Source organism: Takifugu flavidus, chromosome 17, assembly GCF_003711565.1.
Source record: "Takifugu flavidus isolate HTHZ2018 chromosome 17, ASM371156v2, whole genome shotgun sequence".
NCBI classification, from domain to species: domain Eukaryota; kingdom Metazoa; phylum Chordata; class Actinopteri; order Tetraodontiformes; family Tetraodontidae; genus Takifugu; species Takifugu flavidus.
In genome coordinates this window covers 4,752,954-4,774,365 of record NC_079536.1, presented here as the reverse complement: position 1 = coordinate 4,774,365, position 21,412 = coordinate 4,752,954, and the positions used below count along the sequence as shown (strand labels likewise).

Genomic DNA, 21,412 nt, shown 5'->3' with positions numbered 1-21,412 from the left:
TGGAAGATTAACGCAGCGGCCGAAAAAGATGCTTTCAGAAATTAGACCAGGTCGATTTGTTGACTTTTTTGTTGATAGAAACAAATTCATCTAATATTTGGTGTTTTGTTTTTGTTGCTATGGCCAAAAAATAATGTGTGTGTGTGTGTGTGTGTGTTGTGTGTGTGTGTGTGTGTGTGTGTGTGTGTGTGTGTGTGTGTGTGTGTGTGAGAGAGAGAGAGAGAGAGAGAGAGAGAGAGAGAGAGAGAGAGAGAGAGAGAGACCAAAAGTGCTGTAATGCATCAAAATAGTCCATGAGACGCTGTCCATGGTGCTGAAATCATCACGCTTGTTGCACTAGCTTGGACCATTTTCATGATGTTCATCATCTCAGCCAGTCAGTCAGTCAGTCAGTCAGTCAGTCAGTCAGTCAGTCAGTCTCTGTCTCTGTCTCTGTCTCTGTCTCTGTCTCTGTCTCTGTCTCTCTCTCTTTTCCTCACTCTCTCTCACCCTACTTAGCTTCATCCAAAAAAAATCTGATCCGGGTGCAAATCTGGTTCCCTGAACTCAATCCCAAACCACTTTTATTATGCGCTTCCAGATTATTTATGCAAAAAAAAAAAAGACAAAAAAAAAAGGTCACTGAAAAGGCTCAGCTGAAACAGTGGCTGACCTGAAAAAGAAAATGTGACCAGTAAAAGAGAGAGGCAGTGGCTAATTCCACCGCAGCCCCATAGCTGGGCCCGCGGGCCCTGGCGGATGCCTGGCTGCCACTTGTCTGTCCGTTTTGTGCTCAATTAGCAGAGAAATCGCTTGATACCGCAAACGTATCTCCCCCCTCAGTCCTGACCTTTACGTGTTCCCAGCTTATTCAATTATTAATACATTTGCAGCCCAAATTCTCCTGTGACAGCAGAGTGGGTGAGGAAGGTTCAGGGAGGGGAGGAGTCCAAATGAAAACCAGGCGTCAGCAGAGGGGCGTGCTGAATCATCCCCCTGCTGGTGCTGCCACAGGGGGGCACCGGGGAGGCCGGCGAGGTAATACTCACTGTCACAGCTGCCGGGGCAATTTGTGCTTGTAAAGGATCAGGTGTGTGTGTGTGTGGGGGGGGTAAGGCACAGACTTAGAAGCATCACACAGGAAGGGGTGTGTGTTTCCCACCACACTTGGTCATCAATTAAGTGGGTTCTGTAACCCATAAAGGCCTCATTTGATAAATGATTGTCCTCATTAAACCACGGTGGAGATAAGCCGCAAATTACAGCAAACAAACCAATTTTTACACAAACATTGTCACCGCTAAGGCAGCCAGGCTTGAGATACGAGCGACAAATTACGAGAGGGTGAGCCTGTTTGACGTGGAGAGATTTTTTTTAATTTTTTTTTGCAGCGTGCTAAATATAAATGTTCTATCTTTGGAAGAATACAACACAAACAAATTATGATGCCAAGATGGCAAAAGAGCAAAGAAAAGGCCCCGTTTTGCTTCCGAGTCAATATTTGTGACTTTAGATTTTTTTATTTTTAGAGCAAAAACAACACGGAGCATTCAGTCGTTCACACACTGACACACAGTCGCCATCTGCCATTCCCTAACCTCTCCAAGCTCACGTCCCCCACCCCCGCCTTCCTGCACGGACACATGCTCGCTAACCATTCCATAACTTTGTTACCGGCTCGTTACGGCGCTTAGTAAGTGCCACAGCCAGATTTACCTCGTAATTGACTCATCTGCTGGACCGCGGCATCGATTCGGCCCACGGTGACCAGCTGAAAGTGCGCCGACCCCCGCCTTCTCCCCCGCCATCACGATGTCCCCGAGGACATTCTGTCCACGTCTAAACAGCGTGGGACAGCTTACGGCTCCGCACTTGAGGAAACATATTTGAAGAATTCGGATTAAAATCCACGCTGCTTTCTGCGGTGAACCAGTAAAATCGGAATGAGTGTGTTTACACACACACACACACACCACACACACACACACACACACACACACACACACAACACACACACACACACCACACACACACACACACACACACACAGCGTGTAAACACACTAATGGTTTCACTACATGGGAAAATAACCAACCCCCATAATTAAGTGCTGCCAGGGACGCACGAGTAAAGCAACACACGCATATGGGTTTCCTGAATTTTAAGATCTGTTTATCGGAACACCGCACAAATCATGATTCTTTCCCACCACCACTCCAGAATCCCGTCTTCCAAGATCAAAACCCAGACGTTGGCGGAGACGTTGCCTACACATCCCCCCGGTGTTCCATGAGCTAGTCCTCCATTTCAGGAGTCCACCGTCCTCTGTGACGCTTCAGCTGGTCAGCCATGTTTGTTTTTATTCACGCCTGCTTCCTCAGTCGGCTCGCTCCTTGACTGGCTACATTCCGTTCAACATCACATTTCACGGAGTTCTGACTCCACACATGAGTGAAGACGTTTAATTTTTACGATTGTCAGCCCCAACAATCGAGCCGATGGTCAGCAAATGTTGTAGGTCAATCTTATAGACATAAGATAATTAGGTTTTTTGCCATCCTTATTCAGGGAGGAGGGGGAAATCGGGGCAAAAACAGCCCAATTATCTTCAAGTGCGTATTCCATTTTATGCAAAAGCCTCGATTTAAAGCAAAGAGTGAGTGGTTTCACTGTAAAAAAGACGTCCAAAAGGACCCTAAGTGGGATTGTTTCAGTGGAAGAATCATCCTCCAACCTGTGCAGTTGCTCTGCTTCTTTATTCCCCCGACTGAGGGAAAATCTCCTGGGAACCAATAAAGGAGAGCAGATCCAGCGCGGAGCTTGGCAGGGCTGCTGGTGCCGCCTGTGGCAAGCAACAAACCGCGGAGAGTCAATCAGATTAGCGAGGGATGAGAACGCCGAGGCCGAATGGGAGGAGGGGCTAACTACAACATTCAAACTAGCCTGATGACCTTTTGGTTAGGAGAAGACCAGTAGGCCACTGGAGGAGATAATCCCTGGAAAATCTGGTTTTACCGACTGAAAATCAGGCTCCTCCCCCCCCACCCACGCAGACAGTCAACACCACTGCTGCTCACGCACGGGTGCACGTGTGGCGTGAGTTTGCAGCTTTGCAAGCAGGCGCACAAATTACCATGTGCAGACGTACAGAAGCTACATTATCGCTGCATAATTCATATTTTTCACATAACGTTTCAACAAGCGGCCGAACTCAGGCTCCCTTTGTGCATCTCCCGCCTTCGGCGCCGCAGAAAGCATCTCCTCCCTCTTCTCTGCATCCACTGGCCCCTGTGCTTGATTTAGCCGGTGCCTTGGGCCGTCCGCGGCTGGCGGTGCTATAGAGGGCCATGTAAATGTCACCATCTCAGCGGCTGTGCTCTGCAGAGCGTGAAATGAAACCTGGCAGTGTTTTAGGGCCCTGCCTTCCCTCGCTCGGACATTCCCGAGTACACAGAGCCTCCAGTGCATGTCATGATTGCATGTGACCTGCCGCCATCGCCACCTCCTTATCAATAACTCCAGCGCCATGTCACAAGGGGCGCGGTCACGTTGGACTAAAATTCCCATCAACACGTTTAATGGTATTAGTTAAAAACCAGATTAGCCTTGCCATCGTGGGAAATTAGATAGTTTTGATAATCCCACATAATCAGTGTAATTAATAATTGGTGTCAAGAATTGCGGCGTGTTCACGTCCTGTACTATGCACGTAGATGGAATGGTTGAGTGATACTCACCTCTTCAAGGGGAGGAAAAAGGGCAGAAAGCACGGCGCTGCAGAACAGCACCACGGCGAAAAGTACAACAGCAGGTAAATTTCCCCACAGGGTTTCGTCCTGGGAAGATTGGCAGCATGATTGAGGGGCTTGCTCGCCATTACATTCAGGAACATGAAAGGGGGCTTTCAGTGTGCACCTTTTTGGCTCAAATAAGCCTGTTCAGCCAGCTATAGCTCAGACCGTTGTTTCTGGGCCGTTATGGAGCATCCCAGGCACATAATATTGGACCAGCCATTGATTCATCAGATTTCCACTTTGATATGGAAGCCACGTGCACCGTCCTTCTCATCATTACCCTCGCTGGAGTGACAGAGCGCCCTCAGTCTTTGGATGAGCTCAATAAATCCCCCGTCTTACAGTCCATTCAAAACAGATGAGATCAATTAAAGGCTGTCATCGCCGCACGTCTACCCTTTAAAAACACCCCATTCTGGATATTCCCTCCTGCTTATTGCCTCCATTCATCTCCTGGAGTCCGCCACTGCTGGACGTTTCGAATAGGTTCTCTCAGTCCATTTTGAAATGCACCTTATGCAGCTTATCTTGTGTAACAAGCTCTTAAATAAATCTCCCCGGCTTAAAATAAACAGGAGCCTGTGATCGCCAGGGCTTTCCTTGACGGCCGGTCACATGACAGGGAGGACCTCCCACAGAGGCAGGCTGTGGAGGGAGGGCAGGGGCTGCAAAAATATTTATTTCTACTAGCTGAATCTGACCCATGAGAACCCTGGATTCAAACACCACAGGCCAGCTTGGAGGGGTCGGCAGGGTCGGCCGACTACAAGAGCATCGGTGGGGAGAGCTCTACACAGTCACTAAGAATCAGCTCTCTCGAGACAGCATTGAGCATCTCTCGTAATCACCTACAACTCTACCTGAGATGTCTCCAGTGGGGGCTGGACTGTACTTATCACGACAAATCGGTCAAGTCAATTCCTGACAACAGCCCCGTCCCGGGGTTAAAAATGCTGGCACGGCGCTGATTGTGGAGGACGGCGTGGCGGCAGCCATCCCATTCCATCATCGAGACAGTTTTATGAGCCCCTCACTGACAAAATCATTCACACGAACCCTCTCAGGAAGAGGACGCCGCTATATTGCGTTGGGTTGATAATAGAGGCCGTTAGCAGCCGTTACAAAAGGTCACAAGTGCAACAAACAATTTCTGCTAGAAAAAGTTGTTTTGGGGTCCAACAGCCTATTTACATGGAGTGTAATTTGAATTTTACTCATTTTTAAGCAATAATCATATAAATTAGGATGAGGCTCACCTTTGACCTCCAGTTTATTGCCACATGCAGATCAGTATTTCATTTACTGTCTAAGCCAAGTCTCCCAGTTTAATCCTGGAATTGTGTTCTTTTGCCAGCTGTTCTGCTTCGAACACTTTCCTCGTTCCTGTCTGCAGTTTGCTTCATGCATCAAAACGGTATCCATGGTAATCTTTCTGTATATTTGGTTTGGCACAGCCCATTAGAGTTAATCTCGGATTGTATGCGCTTGCATATTTGGAGTGGGAGACAGGAAAAATCCACCCGAGCTCCAAAGACTGAGCTACTGAAATTGACCAGATCTGGACAGAATGCCGTGCACATCGCTTGGACACCTGCCTGTCAGAAGGCTCCAGTCAACCAGTATACATGTTGCACAACCTCTCTCACCATGATGCTAATCCTATGTTTATTGCATTGCAGCTAACCCGACTCCTGTCCGGGTCTGAGCCAATAATCTCACCATTAAACTATAAACACACACACACACACACAGAAACAACTCCTGCAGGTGCTTTTACTTTATTACATCCATGGAGTGTTACGTCCCCTCCCAAAGGAGGTATTGTCGACAGTTCTCCACTCAGCCTCTGGACAGTCGAATACCTGCCGCGGTAACAGCACTGAGCGTCAGCGTGCACCCTCCGGTAAGTCTATGTGAAGTCGCTTAGCATTCATAGAAGGATTCCAGTAGGGAGATTGATGGGAATCTGGACTAAGAGACTGAGCACCCCCCCCCCCCCCATCTGGCTGAAGGCCTGCCTCCCGGGTGGATAATGTTTCCCAACAATGGCAGCGGCCTTTCACAGTCAGGGCATGCAGCAGCGCCTGAAAGACACACAAACCTTCCGGTTGTTCTTTCATCTTTTCATTACATGCCTTTACGTTTGCAAATGAGTGCTCTGGATCCATTTTGCCGCTCGCAGCAGCATGACCGGCGTCACACATTGGTTAATATTTGAGAAGAGCATTTAGCCCACCGTGCTCCTGACTGATGCACGAGGCGTCGGTGCCGCTTCCTGTGCATTTTTAACGCGCGTGGAGGTACAAACAACCAAGTTCGCCTGAGGCGCAGACTGTGGTGAGTCCTGCAGGCATGAAGGCGATCTGCTCCAACCGACATCTTCATCAGTCATTCCGTAGCTGCGCCTCACATACAGATTGTGTTGTACGTGAAGCCAAGCGGCGTGGCTCCAATGTGCTGTGCACAACATCGCCGTCCCCATGAATCAGGACTGGCATCGAAACCAACACGTGACTGCTGGCATTCAAGGGTTTGGACGAAACGGCGCAAACCAAATGAGTGACTAAGAACAAATCCTATGAAGTATAAAGTGATTTTTTCCCCCCAGCCTAAAACTCCTCAAAAGCCAGATAATCTCAGCGGAGAGGGATTAGTACATTTATTCAAGTGCTGGGTCTTACGCGCGCTCAACGTGGGTTAGAAGTGCGAGGCGAACGCACGCTAATCGTGGGAGCCTCGTGAGATGATAAGGTTGAATTTAAAAAAAGCGCTCGGACTGACAGAGGTGGAAGCCGAAAGATACAGGAACCGGACGCGTGCCGCTCCACAGAGCCGTGCGATTAGAAGCTAAACAGCTGTAGCATATCACAGCTGACTCATCATGACCGTTAGCCAAAGCCGCCGCCGCGCACAACTGCGGATTCTGACCTTCCCCGACGCAACCCGAGGTGGCACAAGCTGTGAGTAACAGCCGGGTCATCGAGGCGGCCGCAAAATCTCCTCTGCCGTCATCATCCCTTCGTTTTATTGCAAACCCTCTGGGTGTTGGAAAGCAATATTTGTGCCACTGGCCTGATTCTGTCCTCCAGGCTGCTCGGATCAGACGCGCTTTGAATAAACTGACTTTAAAAGCAAAGTGGAAACAACACTCATTTAGCTCGGCACACTTACATCCGGCTGAACTACCTGCATAATTACGTGGCAAACACTTGTGGGATACGAGTGAGAGATTTTCAAATATTCAACGGCCCTTATCTCCCCTAGGAAGCATCCTAAATACTCCACATGCAGATTGTAGGAAGGAGGAGTTGAAGGTGTTCTGGAGGCGACTGGATCTCGCTGTTTTAACGCCGGCGCCGCTTCAGTTTATCGCCGCTTCACTACACGCTCCGAATCGGGATAAGCCCTGCGTTAACTGACAGGGGAAGAAATAAAGGAGAATCTCAGGCCTGTGGATAAGGAATGAACTGAAATCTGCTGCAGGTACGGGGGTCAGAGGTCAACCCCGACTCACCCACTCCTGAAAACAAAACAGGAATAGCAGATCCCATCGTCACGTGCACGCAGTCCCTCCCGTCAACGTTACAAAGGGGATGCGAAGCGACCCCCCCCGTCGGATGGTTGTGGGGGGATGGGGAGGAGAGAAGGCAACACGCTGACGGTCGAAGGAAGTGACACAGGCAGCGGAAGGAGATCAACAGATTGGGAGACTGTTCTGCTGCTGCTCCCAGATAAGCCGATGCCTTTGCAGGGGGAAAAACTGCCAGCCGTGCAGTGTTTCTTCACTCGGAGCGCGCAAGATAAAGAAGAAGAGTGGGGATCATTAAATATGCATCCCAGTCTGCAAATGACCTCAAATCTTCAGTCAGTTTAGTCAATATTATAATTACTGCATTATTGAAAGGCTGGATTTATTTCCTGCAGGATACTAATGACTTTTTATACTTGGCTGACCTCCTCGCCTCACCCGGAATCCTCCACTGCCTCTGCTGCAGTCGGAATACCAACTGTATTGGCTCGCGGCCCCTCCGCACACAAACACGCAGCGATGGAATCTAATTTTCATCCACACCAGAAGTCATTAGCGCAGCTTTGTTGTAGGGGACCGACAGCGAGCGATCCGTCCACGCTGGAGACGGCCTCCGGGGAAACATCCAGATGTGGCGTTGGCGGATTCATACTTGTGGCAGTGTTTTAATAAGTGGGGTCACACAGAATGCAGGAAAGCACCTTTCTGATGAGAATGGGGGAGCTGAAGCCTAGACCAGGAAATCAGCCTATAGAGCAGTAAATATATAGATGCTCATCTAAAAAGTGGTATGATGATGCATGTTCTCAGCCTCATCCATCCCCGGATTACTACAAATTATCTGCTTTACAATCCGAATAATAGGAATACATATGAGAAAGATTGCAGGTGCATGCACAGAGCTGTTTCATAAAACACTGGTGACAGTGACATCGTTGCAGTGCGGTGCAGAATAGCAACTTTGAAAGACTAAAAAAGGAAGAAAAAAAAACAACCTTTCAAGTGGGTGCTGATTTATGAGAAAGTTCTAAAAACGGGGTCCTTCAAGCGCGGTCGCGTTGCCGTCAAGCGGGTGCAGAAACGTGCGTGTGGACAGAGGTGATGCATCTCTCCCGAGTGGTGATAAGTGCAAGTAAATTGTCAATGGGTAATGAGAGTGAGGAGGAAAAAATGAAAGATTTCTACTGTATGTTTTGCGCTCCTACCTCGTCAAGACCAAGGAGTCGCCTCGGGAATAATCCTTTTGGCTCTCTGATGATGCAGCGCCTTCGTCTCCGGGAAAAGAACAATTCGGAACTGATCATAGAGGATCGGTTAGATGGTAAAGTCCCACACTCGGGAGGATCTTCCTGTGTGGCTCCGTCTGTGAGCTGCAGAGGCATCGCTGAGCGAATGAACCAGCGCTTCGAGCGGAGGGAGCGCCTCAAATCCAGACATGGAGTCCTGGGAACGGGAGTCGGCGCGTAGCTTGCCTGTGTCCGCGATCTTTGCCTAGTTTTTCATCTTAGTTTCATTTAAATCAAATTTCAAGTCTTAAAACCTAAAAAAAAACAAAAAACAATGTGATTCACGGTAATATTCTGCTCAACCGAAATAAAACGTGGAAATGTTTGCTATTTGGCGACGTCTAGTGGCGTGGGCACATACTGCAAGTGTACACTGACCCTAATGCTAACAGTTTGAGCTTTCAATAACGCCTCATTAAAACAATGTAAATATGCGTAAATAGTCGTGAGACTATAAATACCACTAATTTATACTCCTGCGGTTGACCTCAGGTGGCCTTTTACCTATCACACACCTAATATGTGATGTGTTCATATATAATACAAATATGTTATCGTTAAGCTAATAAAAACGTGACCTCCAGTATGGTTTAATGTATGTGCATGTGTTTCCACTGCTCATCTCTATCGGCTGCAGAGTAACAGATTTTCATGTGCAGCCTTTTGTACCCTGTCACACCCGCCGCGAAAAGACAAGAGACTGTTGTGCAAGGCGGCGCGCGAGCACATCATAGACTTCTCACATCAGTCGCTCTGCCTCTGCGCTGCAGTGATACCGATAAATGACTGGAGGCGAGTCTGCCGGGAGAGAGCGAGGGGGAACGAACCAGCACGAACGAGCCGCTCTGTTCTGCACCTGCCAGGCAGCCTGGATCTGATAGAACGGCTGCATACTTCAGGAGCATAACCCTGGCAACAGAAACAGGCTCAACTTCCTGCGTGAGCCTTCGGATGATGGAAACAAATAAATCAGGATGGAGGCCTGCATGAGGGAAGGACTGTATGGGGGGCGTTGATGCAGCCTGAAGCCTTTTCCCGCAACTAGTAGTCGACAATTTATCAGTGCCAGTCAGTCAATAAAGGCATCCCCTTAATGTGTCGGGGAAATCAATAGTCCACCACCATGCACAGCACACTGACCCTATAGGTGAGCTGTAGAAGGGGGGTAAGAAGGAGAGCAACACATATGCAACCGTGGTTGATCAACCGAGGCGACCGCCCAGCACAACCTGGGTCAGAATCCAGAAAAAGTCGCCAGTCGCCCTCCTCTCGGAGGAGGAAATGCCTGATCGGAGGGACAGAAGCACATCCTGAGGCTTACGCGCTGCCATCTTGTGTTCGATCTGGCTTCTGTTCGGATTAATTATTGTCTCCCGTGCGTGGTGCCTTTAAATGAAACCACGCCGGTGCGTTGAGTCCCTCAGGAGGCGCTTTAGTTCAGTGGGACGCATGCCTGCACATCAAAGTGCATTAAACAGCTTCGGTTGTCTCCAGGCTTGGAAAAAGAAAACACACGTTGTGTATATGCTGAAGGATATAAATAAAACTCATCCCCAGGGATTGTCAGCTGCACTAATTCATGCTTGTTTGTTTGCATTTAAAAGAAACAGCGAACGTTTATTTCAAAGCAAAAAAACCCATCATATCTTCTGATTCAGTGCTACAGAATGAATCCAGTCCGTGTTTTAGCTCCGCCCCTCTCCTCTGGCCCAACATGCAACAGCTACTTATCAATAATTCATACCAAAGGAGCTCATGCAAACATATAAAAGATGACACAGAGTCACCAAACAGATTCTTTTCAATGTCACTTGCCTGATTGCCACGGCGACAGAAGGATCAGCTGATACTCTGTGTTTATTTGATTTCAATAGTTTTTAAAAGGCGTGTTTGTGTGCCCGTGTCAACAAAGCTTGTAGTTTATAAATGAGCTGCAATTGACTTGATTAATGAACATTGTAATGCCAGCAGATGAAGTGCGAGAGCGATTAATGCAAATTATTTATCACTCGCCGCCACTCCGAAAGTCAGCTAACGTCAACGCTTCGCCACGTCAAATCCAAGTTTTTTTCTCTTTGATGTTGCAGGGGTGATCAAAGGAATTTCCAGATGCCTCTGTAAGAGGCCCGCCCTCCTTCTTGAAGTGGTCGCAGCGCATGGATCCCAGCTGCTGCCCTCAGAACGCAGAACAACCCCAGACCGGAGGGATCAGCCCATCTCGGCCGGCGTGGCGGCGTGAAATCGGATTCCACGGAATTCTCCCACCCTGCGTCTGCGATCGATGCCGATGAAGCAGCCCAGAGGGACGCCTCACCCCTTCTGAAGTTGCCCTGAAGACCCAAACCTGGTTCATTCAGGCCACTTTGCCTCCAAGCGAATTGATTCCAGCCCGCGAACAGCTGTCGTCCCGACCCCGCAGGTTCTGTTGACTCCACGTGTCTGATGTTTGTGCCGACGGGACACGCTGCTGATCTCATTTGCAGAACCGCGGGAACCGCAAACCACATGTTCGGCGCTTTCTTCCGCACGCCACCCAAACATCGGCGGGAGGCCGCAGCGACAGAGGCGGCATAAATCAGACGCAGGAGGGGGAATCCGCTCCTCGCTTTCCTCTGAGCTCCAAATAAAAGAACTAAGAGGGATCGAGTAAGTCTGAATCGTTTCCAAAGTGGAGAATCGACGCTTGTGACATCACGGCGTGGCGCTGAAAGGCCCAGTCATCTAATCAAATCTGAGCCCTCTGTGAATCAGCTCCATTTAAGCATTCAGGAGCGATGAATTCATCAGAATATTCATCAATGATCCATACTGCACAGCCTGCAGCTCCCCTAACAGCTACGTTTGTCCGACGGCGGCGTGTTAGCCCCCCCACTATGAACCCCCCCCCCGTGAATTTGCACCGTTCACACTCGCCTGACCATCGAAGAGGGAACTCACAGATGGGTGGAATTAATATTGAACGGCGAGAAGGCCGAAGCAACCTTGTGGCGACTGAGCGAGATGGAACCAGACTTGTGAATTCAAGCGAACGTCAGAGCACGGAAGCTAACACGGTCTCGTGAACGCCACATCTTTGGGGGGAAGGGGGGGGCTGGCGGCGTTATCTACTTAGAGATTGACGTTTGCAGTCTTCTCGCCGATCCCGTTAGCGGTTTTGCACCAGCAGCCACATCTGAGCCTCGTTTAAACCCCACAGAAGTGGCTTTGGGATTCATCTTTAGCACAAAACGTTCCAAACCAGTGAAACCAACCAGCACGGACGCAACCGAGGGCCTTGACTGGACCCACGTGGGTCCGTAGCATCAGTAGCATCATGGCAGCAGGGAGCAAACGGAGGTAAGGACCCAGGACTGTGAAGGAGGACGCTGGTCCAACCCACATGCTGGCCCTTCAGGGACTGTCGTTAAGGTTTCTCTGAGAAGCTTTTGCAGAAACACTGTTCATTTGTGCCGATGAGCTTCGGTTCTGCAGCTGGGAAGCCCAGCGGGAGCGGCTCCTGCTTCAGTGGTTCGTTGGCAGGTCGAAGGCGCTGAGTGCATTAAACAGGGAATACATTACCTCGGATTGACTACCCCCCCCCCCCCCCCCCTCCAGGGGGGTTTCAGACCTTCGTTTAGCCGTCGGGTGAACCAATAAAGAGAACTGAAAAGGTTTTGTTTTTTGTAAAGATGTTTATTGGACGGAAGCCATTCCGAGTTTGAGAAATGCTTTAGCGATGCTGCTAACGCGAGCGCTTACGTGTTTATGGCTGTCGCTCCTGGATTCAGAGAGATGAAAGGGTGGAGCTGTGTGTGTGTGTGTGTGTGTGTGGGGGGGGGGTGTCTACTGCTATTCCAGCAGGAGTGTGGCACCTTTTTTGTAGCACGGTAGAATAACGAGATTTCATTTCCACCTGGTCTTTTTCATCTAAACTGGTCTCTGTGTTGTTGACAGCCTGGTTTTGTTCAGCAAATCAGACTGGGACCCATCCGCTGCCAGGAACACAGACTTCATTCGGTATTTGAGTGAAGTCGCAGCCAGGTTTTGTCTCCCGCTTAATGGAGGATTTTACCTCCGCGTTCCTCTTGTGTTTGCACGATTTGCATTTGCAATTTAATTTGGAGACGTCGGCACTCTGCGCTTGGAGCAGCAGCCGACAGACAATGTCAGGGGGTTTTAAAAACTGACAACCTGAGAATTAAGAGCGAAACCGCGTGACAGGAGTAGAATTTCAGCTGAGATGACATTTGTGGAGATTTCAGACCTCTGAGGAAATCCAGGATCCTGACAGAGAGACTATCAGGAGCTGTTTCTCATTGCATTTAGCTGTGTTTAGGAGATCTACATGAAATGATTAAAACCAAGGATTTAAAAGAGATGGTAATTTAATGTGGCACGCTAACCAGGATTAGACAAGCAAGTATAAAAGGTCCAAAAACATGTACCTTTAGCAGTAAACCTCGTACATCTCCATATATTGGTGCAAAAAGATGGCATAGACACACAGACGCATTAAAATACTAACCTAGATTGTGTGTTTGCAGGTGCAAAGTTTGAGAAACAAAAACGCATCGCATGCCTATCAAAGCCAGATTGATAGCACTAGCGATGGTTAGCATTGCTGCGCAGAGCTTCCCTGACTCAGTCAGCTGAGCCAAAGATGCTTCTAATAGAACCGTTTGGCATCAGACTCGATGTTTTTCACTTGCAGGGAGCCGTGCCGGGCTCTGGAATGTGGCGTCTCTCTGGGAGCAGTTGGTGCGGAGATGACTGTCCATCGGTGAGAACTTCTGTTGACATTTGAGGCAACGAAGCCTGGAACTCGCTCCCCGTCCTCAGCTACAGTGACTCATTGTCACATGATACCGCACAGAGAAAAAAGTCAGTTGGTTAGCATGCTAACAGTAGCTTCCCCAGTGCTAACATTGTGTTGGACTGGGATTAAAATCCCCCCCCACCCCACTGTCCAAAGATACACAGTGTGTGTTGTGTCTTCACTGTGATTGACAGCTCTCTTAACCACAGGAAGTTCTTGATCCACCATTTCCAGCCTCCAGACTTCTGACAGTATAAAAGTCCACCTGGAACGGTACAAACACTCAGATCCCCAGTACACACATGAGTTTTTAAAAAACAAACGCTTGATCCGGAGTGCCAATACAACGCAGCGGTTGACAGCGGTGGTTACCGGGGTCTTTGGGTGGGATGAAAATGTTTTGACAGCCTCTTACAGAGGAAAGCGGCTTCATACGTGGAGATTTATCTCTTGTGATGGCTTGTCTGAGGAGAGGAGGTGGCGTGCATGGGAGGAAGATTGGATGCGATCCCCGCAAGCTTCCACCGAGGCTGAAACTATGCCGCTGAAATTAGGAGATTACTTTTGATTCTTCTTCCGAAGATCAGGGCGAGATTATTTTTAGAACCTAAAGAAGTGGACGAAGAACTCTCAGTGGCGCTAAAATGACGATTCCACCACTCAATAGGCTTGATTGCATCGAGCGTCTGATGCTCTCCTGCCTCACCTTTGCTGTCCTCTGCCATCCTCATTTATAATCCCGTCGGCGCCGCCGCCGCCATAATTGGTCACGGCAGTTTAATTGCGACATTAAGCAGTACTCAGGGACCCACAAATGTCAGCTGCAAACACAGCGTGAAAGTCACACCACCTGACTCGAGGTGGAGAGACACTCCAGACGTGCGTTAGAATGTTAGCTGGGGTTAGCAACGGGTGCTTTAGCCTGAAAGTCTACGTTTGATTCTCGAAAACACAAAATCTTGATCTCATCGTTGCCAGGACCTGCATGAGTCACGAATGAATCATAAATTGTTGCCAAAGTCACGCTGATGCAAACGTCTCCCACAATACCAGCCATCAAAGATGGCGGGCGTGTAATTGGATATGATTTAATTCATTATGTAACGGGAATGACAAAATGGGCCTTGTCCTCTGTGGGTCACAGCCATCAGCCGGTGAACTTGACAGACCGTCGCATAATGTGGGGCCGAAGCAGAGAGACAGCTAAAGACCAGTTCTTCTCCTTTTTTCATTCTTTTAAGTCTCCTCTTGGTAAATTTAGCCTTGGTTAAGTGTTGACAGGACAGTCATGGAGAATTTTGGAGCATTTTCTGGTGTAAAAGTCCCCCCCACACACACACACACACGCACACCCACATGGACAGAGCTCTTCATTAATTATTACAGAATAACACACACACTGCAGGGCACCTTCCAGAGGAAACTGGCAGGGAGTGGGCTTCCTTGGTTGAGCTAATTAGAAATATTAAACCTTCTTCTGCCATCCTTATCATCTCACCATCCTGCCTGTATTAAGCTGTATTTTAAAGATCCCCCCCCCCCCCCCCCCCGTGTTAAAACTGATGGACCAAGCGATGGATTAAGCCCACTTCTGTGAAACAGTGCCACCGTGTGGAAAAATGCGGTAAACACAGCGTTGAAAGTGGACTCCTTAAGAGGTTTAAAGCCTTTTGAAGGAAAAGCTTCTATAAAGTCCAGCCATTAGCTGCATTCATTAAACTATATCACTAAAACTGGATTATAAATGACATTAAGGTGTGAAATCTGGTTTTGTTTTGTTCAGTTTCCCATCTATTCCTCTGCAGTCTCCACCCTGTGGCCTCTCTTTTCACACCTAACAGGCTGTTTATGGCCAAAGATAAGAGATGCTCAGTTGAAACCTATAAAAGCGGGGACGACTCGCAGTACATTATGACACTGCAGGTTATTGCTACAGGAAATGCCACTGTCATGTCACGCCGGCACATACCAGGCTTCATCCGTGGCACAGGAACGAGCTGAAGAGGTTTGTGAGCGTTAAAACTCGTGCTTTTGCGTGCAGGACAGCCCGAAACGCGCGTGTCGTCCTCGGTTTTCTTTGCCGAAGTGGAAATTCTGTGTTTTGCGGACCTTTGCCCTCAGATAAGGAGCATGGCTTCCCGCAGCAGAGCCCGCGTCGCCCTGATGTTTGCGGGAATGCTGGCCTTCCTGGCCGCCATCACGTTCAACACCCTGTCGGGGTTCGGGGCGAAATCAGGTGCCTATTTCACGTCATTTGACAGCGAAGCGGGCGAGAAGTGGCTACACGTGCTCGTGTCTTCGCAGGCCTCTTCCAGCAGAGCACGGAGGAGGTGACCCTGAAGTACGCCACCCCCATAACCCCGGCTCCCTGGGTCCTGTTCATCTGGGACTACTCCTACATCTGGATCTCCGCCATGTTCATATACTTCATCGTGGGTCTCTGCAGAAGGTTCCCACCTCACCTTAATGCCTTAATCCTGCATCGTGCAGACGTTCCCTCCTCCGTCTCTGACTTAACACAGTTATTTCCCCACAGGCTGGCGTGTTTGCCTCCAGCAAATCTGACAGTATTATCTTTGCTCCTGACAGGAGCGCGTTCGACTGGATGTACACCACCCCCGCGGCGCTCCCGTACGGATTCCACATCTCCATTATCGTCAATATTTGCCTGAACATCACATGGACGTTTCTGTTTGACAGAGAGTGAGTGCAAAGAGCCGAAACCTGGGAGACGTGGCGACCGCTGCCGCGCTCCGCCGTTCAATTGTGCTGTTTGCAGGCAGCTGCTGGCCTCGCTGATCATCTCCAGCGCGATGATGCTCACAGATTACGCCATTTTGTTTTTCTCCTGCTGCGGCCTGAAGATCTACGGCGCCTGGCTGAGCAGACACCACAGCGTCGACCTCTGGCTCATCCGCTTGCTGGTAACGCAAACGGGAAAATCAGCTTTGCGGGTTCTTTTGGGGCCCGGTTTTCAAAGGAATGCGAAAGGGGAAGTCTTGTGATTTACAAGAGTAAGGAGAACGCTCGTAAAAGCTGTAATAAATCCAGGCCAGTAAACAAAAGTGTTCTTTGGACAGCAGGGCTGCAGAAATATAAATAGAGTGGTTTTTACTAGATATGACAGCAGGTCAGTTCTTTTACTGCCCGTTAAAACTGGAAGTGTGTCAGATCAAAATGACCCCTTATTTCCATATGGATCCGCCTGTGTGTGAGAGGACACGTTCTGTTTGATAGCACGACTCTTCGGGAGGGTGAACGAGCGCTGTGGGTTCTCAAACTTGCTTTGCTTACCTGTTATTCTGTTTATTCTCTCGCAGGTGCAGAACGCAGTGGCCTTGTACACCACGCTGGGCTCTCTCTTCACTGTCCTCAACCTGACGGTGTTTCTGCAGCACCAGACCGGCGTCGCCCAGTGTGAATGTGCCAAGCTGGCGCTGCTGCTGCTGCTGCTGGCTCTGCTGGTCTGGTGAGCCCCCCCCCCCCCCACACACACACACACACACCCATCCACAACAGCTAAAAAGCTAAAAAGCTAAAAAGCTAAAAAGCTAAAAGCGCCATCTGTGTTTGCTCAGGTTCCTCTTGGAGAACTTCACCCTGGACAAGCACGTGCGCTACATCCTGGTCATCTACCCCGTGGTCATCCTGTGGATGGCGGGCGTGTTGAGCAACTCGGCCACTTCTGACAGTGACGTTTACATCTTCGCAGGTACGGTTGCACGTCGGGTACCTGTTGGCGCGCGGATCGCTGACCTGTCGTCTCCTCCCTCAGCCTCCATCTTCGCCATCGCCATTCTCTTGTTTGTGGTTCGGGTTGCCCTGGTTACGTGGAGGCATTTCAAACATCCGCTTTACAGAGACTGCAGCAGGTCCCCGGTAGAAATAGCCCTGACGCAGAGAAAAATGTTTTTATAGCTGTTTTTATAATTCTAGTCAAGAGCTTTGGAATTTTCTGTGTGTGTGTGCGCGCGTGTGTGTGTGTGTGTGTGTGTGTGTGTGTGCAGGTACTGCAGAGAACTGAAGTGTACTCATGTAAAAAGATGTTTGCATTTGTTTTTTCAATAAAGTTTGCAACAATAAATGTCTTCTGTGTTTAATAATTGGGCAAATATTGAAGCAAACCACACTATTGCAGCGAAAGTGCGTGTGTGTGTTATGCTATTGTTCTGGGGGCCGTCTGCTCTTCCACCTGACCTTCCGTGGCGCTACATGGGAGGACCCAACCCAGACAGACAGCGTCAGGGATGGGAGCAGGCTGGAGGAGAGGGGAGCCGACAGGTCAACCGCGAATGCTAGCGCCTGAACTTTGACCTTCTCACCTGACAGCTGAGGAGCAGAACAGATGGAGAAAATTCCTGACACCTCCCGAATGTGGATGGACACACAGATCAGTGCATCTTATCAGCCGGGAGGCGATTAGATGTATCAGAACCCTCTGAGATACCAGTCGGCTCTGGTATCTGCTGATTGGGCCGCGATAGCGAGCTGGGAGGTTTCCACATAAAACCGAGATAATCGGCGAACCTGTTGACTTCCCTCTCACCGGTCGTCTTTACGCGAGGTGAATGAGTCGCGGGACCCAGACAGGACAGGTCTTGTGTTAACTAGCATGTCAAATGTCAATGTCAAACTGATCGGGCCAAATCTGGGCGCCGCTTGGTCACCAAAATTGGTACCCGCTTCGCCGTCGCCTCGCACAGGTCTGACTGGTATCACAAATCCAGGGATCAAAGGTCAGCGTGCTATCAGGAACTGCGAATGCAGCAATCCAAAGTCCACGTTATTAGACGGCGGCGAGACCGTCTCCAGCCTCACACTCCTCTGTGCCCGTCAGAAGCGATGGAGAGGATCCAGGTGTCTCGCCGACATGCGGGAAACAGCGGCCACGTCGCCCTGCACGCCGGGAGCATCGTCTTGGCCGTCGTCGCCCAGGTGATCTCGGGGATCTTCTTCCTCCTCACGAGCGACCACTGCGTGCCCAATGGTGAGCGACTCCACATCTGCTCGTGCGCCAACAGATCGCGGCTGTTTCCAGTCGATCGCAGTCGTTGTTGCAAAGATCAGAATGAAAACAAAGAGGCGCCACGCTGACGGGTTAATAACGCTAACGTTAATATTTACAGCAGGAGGTCCTTGGCCAGGTATTATTTCATAGCAGCCTGACAGCTGCTCACGTGGAATAATGCCTGAACCCAAGGCACACACACACACACACACACACACACACACACACACACCACTCCTCCTTCTCCACTCGTGTTACGTAATGATGCAGACTGACAGCTTGGGATCAGACATCCCAGCAAATATGTTGGGAAATCAACAAAGATCAACTGTGGAACCTCTTCAGAAGACTCAGGACGTGTAGGAGCCTCTGTCAGTGATCCAACCTGTCCTGTTCAGCTGTGTTTCAGACCTCCTCCAGGAACGTGTCCGAGACCTTTCCCCTGGACGTCTCCTTGGACTGGTGGTCCCGCTGGTACTGGAACTTTATCGACCTGTGGACCACGGCCTGGCTGCTGCACTCAGTGCTCGGCGTCTTCAAGAGGTGACTTTAAACGCCAGAAAAATGCCTGATTCCTGACTTTATTATTGTTATATATGTTGACGTAACACCAAACACGCACGAGTTCTTCCAGCTGAGGGGAGGAGAACTTTATTATTGTTATATACGTTGACGTAACACCAAACACGCACGAGTTCTTCCAGCTGAGGGGAGGAGAACTTTATTATTGTTATATACGTTGACGTAACACACAAACCACGCACGAGTTCTTCCAGCTGAGGGGAGGAGAACTTTATTATTGTTATATACGTTTACGTAACACCAAACACGCACGAGTTCTTCCAGCTGAGGGGAGGAGAACTTTATTATTGTTATATACGTTGACGTAACACCAAACACGCACGAGTTCTTCCAGCTGAGGGGAGGAGAACTTTATTATCCTCTAACTTGCAGAAACGCCCTCGGTCCTGAGTCATGCAATCCAGAAGTCCACTCTCCTTTATTCTACCTGACATGGAGCATGATCAGCATATTTAGGGTGTGCAGCCTGCTGATGTGGGACCGTCAGTAAGTCCTGTGCTTCACCTCAAACATGCGTGAACGCGTGCGCACGCACGTCGTAAAAAGCTGCTCTTGCTCGTCGCAGTGACGTCCTCGGAGCCGTCACGGCCTGCTGGATGGGGCTCATCCTCGGCGTCTGCATGCTCTACATGTCCTACTCTAACCTCCACTTCTGTAAGTCCTGGCTGCAGATCAACAACCCCGAGATGATCTCGTGGATCCGTTTCCTGGTGAGACCGAACACGCACATCGACTGTAATGTTCATGCGTTCACCATCGCTGCGTGTCTCCCGTCCGTGTCAGACCCAGAACGGACTGGCAGCTTTTGTCTGGTGGACTCTTGTGAATGCTTTGCTGGGTCTGGGCATCATATTCAAGTATAGAATGGGAGTGGCGGACCCGCTGGTCAGCACCGGCGTGCTCATCTCCGTCACCATCTGCATCATCATCTGGTGAGTCGAAGAGAGCTCGTCTTTAGGTCGTTTAGAACGTGTTCTGAAAGGCTGCTCGTGTTCCCCCAGGTTCCTCCTGCAGAGGGTTCTGCTGAAGAAGCACCTGCGCCACACTTTCACTGTTTACCCCGTCCTGGTCCTGGCCCTGGGTGCAATGTTCACCAAAAGCTACCAAGCCCTGCACATCTCCACAAACACGGTCTTCTGCGGTAGGACCCCCACACTTAGGATGAACCCGTCCTAAAGGTTCTCCTCTAACGTTTCCTGTTCCGTCTCCAGGCTTCCTCATGCTCCTGGTCACCATCATGAGCTGCTTTCACTTGCTCTGCGAGTGTCTGTACATGGAGGAGCCCAGCAAGCCTCTGGCCACAGAGCCCAGCATGAGAATTGAGTACTGCCGCACTGTTTACCAGTTCACAGAGAGCAAGCACAAACCTCAGAAGTGACCACGGTGCTGATACTTCTGATAAGATTTTACCACGGGGGGGGTTAGAAAAGACGGATGTGACACATCAGCGCTAGATCGCGCATGTGCAGTTTAAATTAACCACCACCAGAGGGCAGGGTTTGCTCAGTTACTCTGAGCCGGAGGGGTTCAGTCGCACCGGGAGATGGCGCAATGGATTGAGAGGAGTTTAATTTTTCTCTTTAATCTCCAGAACACGCAAATACGGTTTTAAAAGAACAGTTCGAATGTGGCCTTTGGATATTTATGATTCTCATTTAAAAAAAAATGTAAATATGAACCGAGGAGCATTTAGAAGGGTAAAAAAAAAACCTGACATTTTCCCAACTAATAAATGTAAATTTCCAGATTCAAAGACAATCAAAGTTAATTAAAATCTCCTCACTCTCCTCCGCCCTATCTGCCTGCGTGATGTAGAGCAGCCATAATCACACACGCTCAAGTTTATAAGTGGCCTCTTTCTTGCCGTGGCCTAAAGGATGGAATATCAAACAAGCCCGTCGGCTGAGAGGAAGAGCGGCGCGACCTTTGATGAGGATCCTGGGCTGAATGGGAACAGACATCAGATGAAAGCAGAGCTGGCTTAGAACAAAGAGAGACAATTGAGATGAAATTAATGTGCTCCTATAAAGGACACGCTTGACCACAGCCGGGCTGGACTACATCTGCAATAAGGCGGTGATTGATGGGGCAAATAAAGTTAAATGCAAACAGTGAGTTCAATCAGTCTGTAGCCTCCACGGAGGCGGCTTGTCGCCTTTGTCTCCTTGGAGAAGTGTTATTTTCGGTGGTTGCGGGAAAGTGTCACCTGCTGTGGGCGGATGTCTGCAGCTCACCCTCATAAATGCAGAACCGCACGATCCTGCAGAATTTCATTATCTCCAGGTCCGTGAACGCACACCCCATCTACATTTGCCGGTGGAGGCGAGTCGGGGAGCGGGAGCGGGAGAAAAAATCATCAATTGCAAATCTTGTTAGAGTTAAAACGCACTTTTCTTTGCATTTTTGAATGTCAGGGATCCGGATGGTCTATGTAAGCGT

General features: G+C 49.5%; 3 protein-coding genes across 6 annotated transcripts in view; 2 read left to right on the top strand and 1 right to left on the bottom strand.

The window, feature by feature from the left end:
• Nucleotides 1-8,699, bottom strand: part of dlgap1b (discs, large (Drosophila) homolog-associated protein 1b) — a 60,046-nt gene extending 51,347 nt beyond the window's left edge. For 2 of the 4 annotated variants that reach the window (XM_057012392.1, XM_057012394.1), the window contains exon 1: nt 8,508-8,698. The gene's annotated coding sequence lies outside the window, so the exon portion shown is untranslated. Of the gene's footprint in view, nt 1-8,507 lie in introns of all 4 variants that reach the window. The other 2 variants (XR_008946769.1, XM_057012393.1) reach the window with 2 other exon arrangements.
• A 6,301-nt stretch (nt 8,700-15,000) lies between these two features.
• On the top strand, nt 15,001-17,453 carry LOC130513601 (uncharacterized). The gene is made up of 8 exons (XM_057012413.1): nt 15,001-15,388; nt 15,505-15,619; nt 15,688-15,832; nt 15,973-16,086; nt 16,163-16,307; nt 16,704-16,852; nt 16,962-17,095; nt 17,159-17,453. Exons 1-8 carry the CDS (start codon nt 15,323-15,325, stop codon nt 17,299-17,301), a joined length of 1,011 nt encoding a protein of 336 aa, XP_056868393.1. The 5' UTR covers nt 15,001-15,322; the 3' UTR covers nt 17,302-17,453.
• A 721-nt stretch (nt 17,454-18,174) lies between these two features.
• LOC130513598 (uncharacterized) lies at nt 18,175-21,088 on the top strand. Its single transcript, XM_057012409.1, has 7 exons — nt 18,175-18,370; nt 18,790-18,934; nt 19,346-19,459; nt 19,539-19,683; nt 19,757-19,905; nt 19,975-20,114; nt 20,185-21,088. The coding sequence occupies exons 1-7, from the start codon at nt 18,226-18,228 to the stop codon at nt 20,349-20,351; spliced, it is 1,005 nt and encodes a 334-aa protein (XP_056868389.1). The 5' UTR covers nt 18,175-18,225; the 3' UTR covers nt 20,352-21,088.
• Nucleotides 21,089-21,412: the final 324 nt, after the last annotated feature.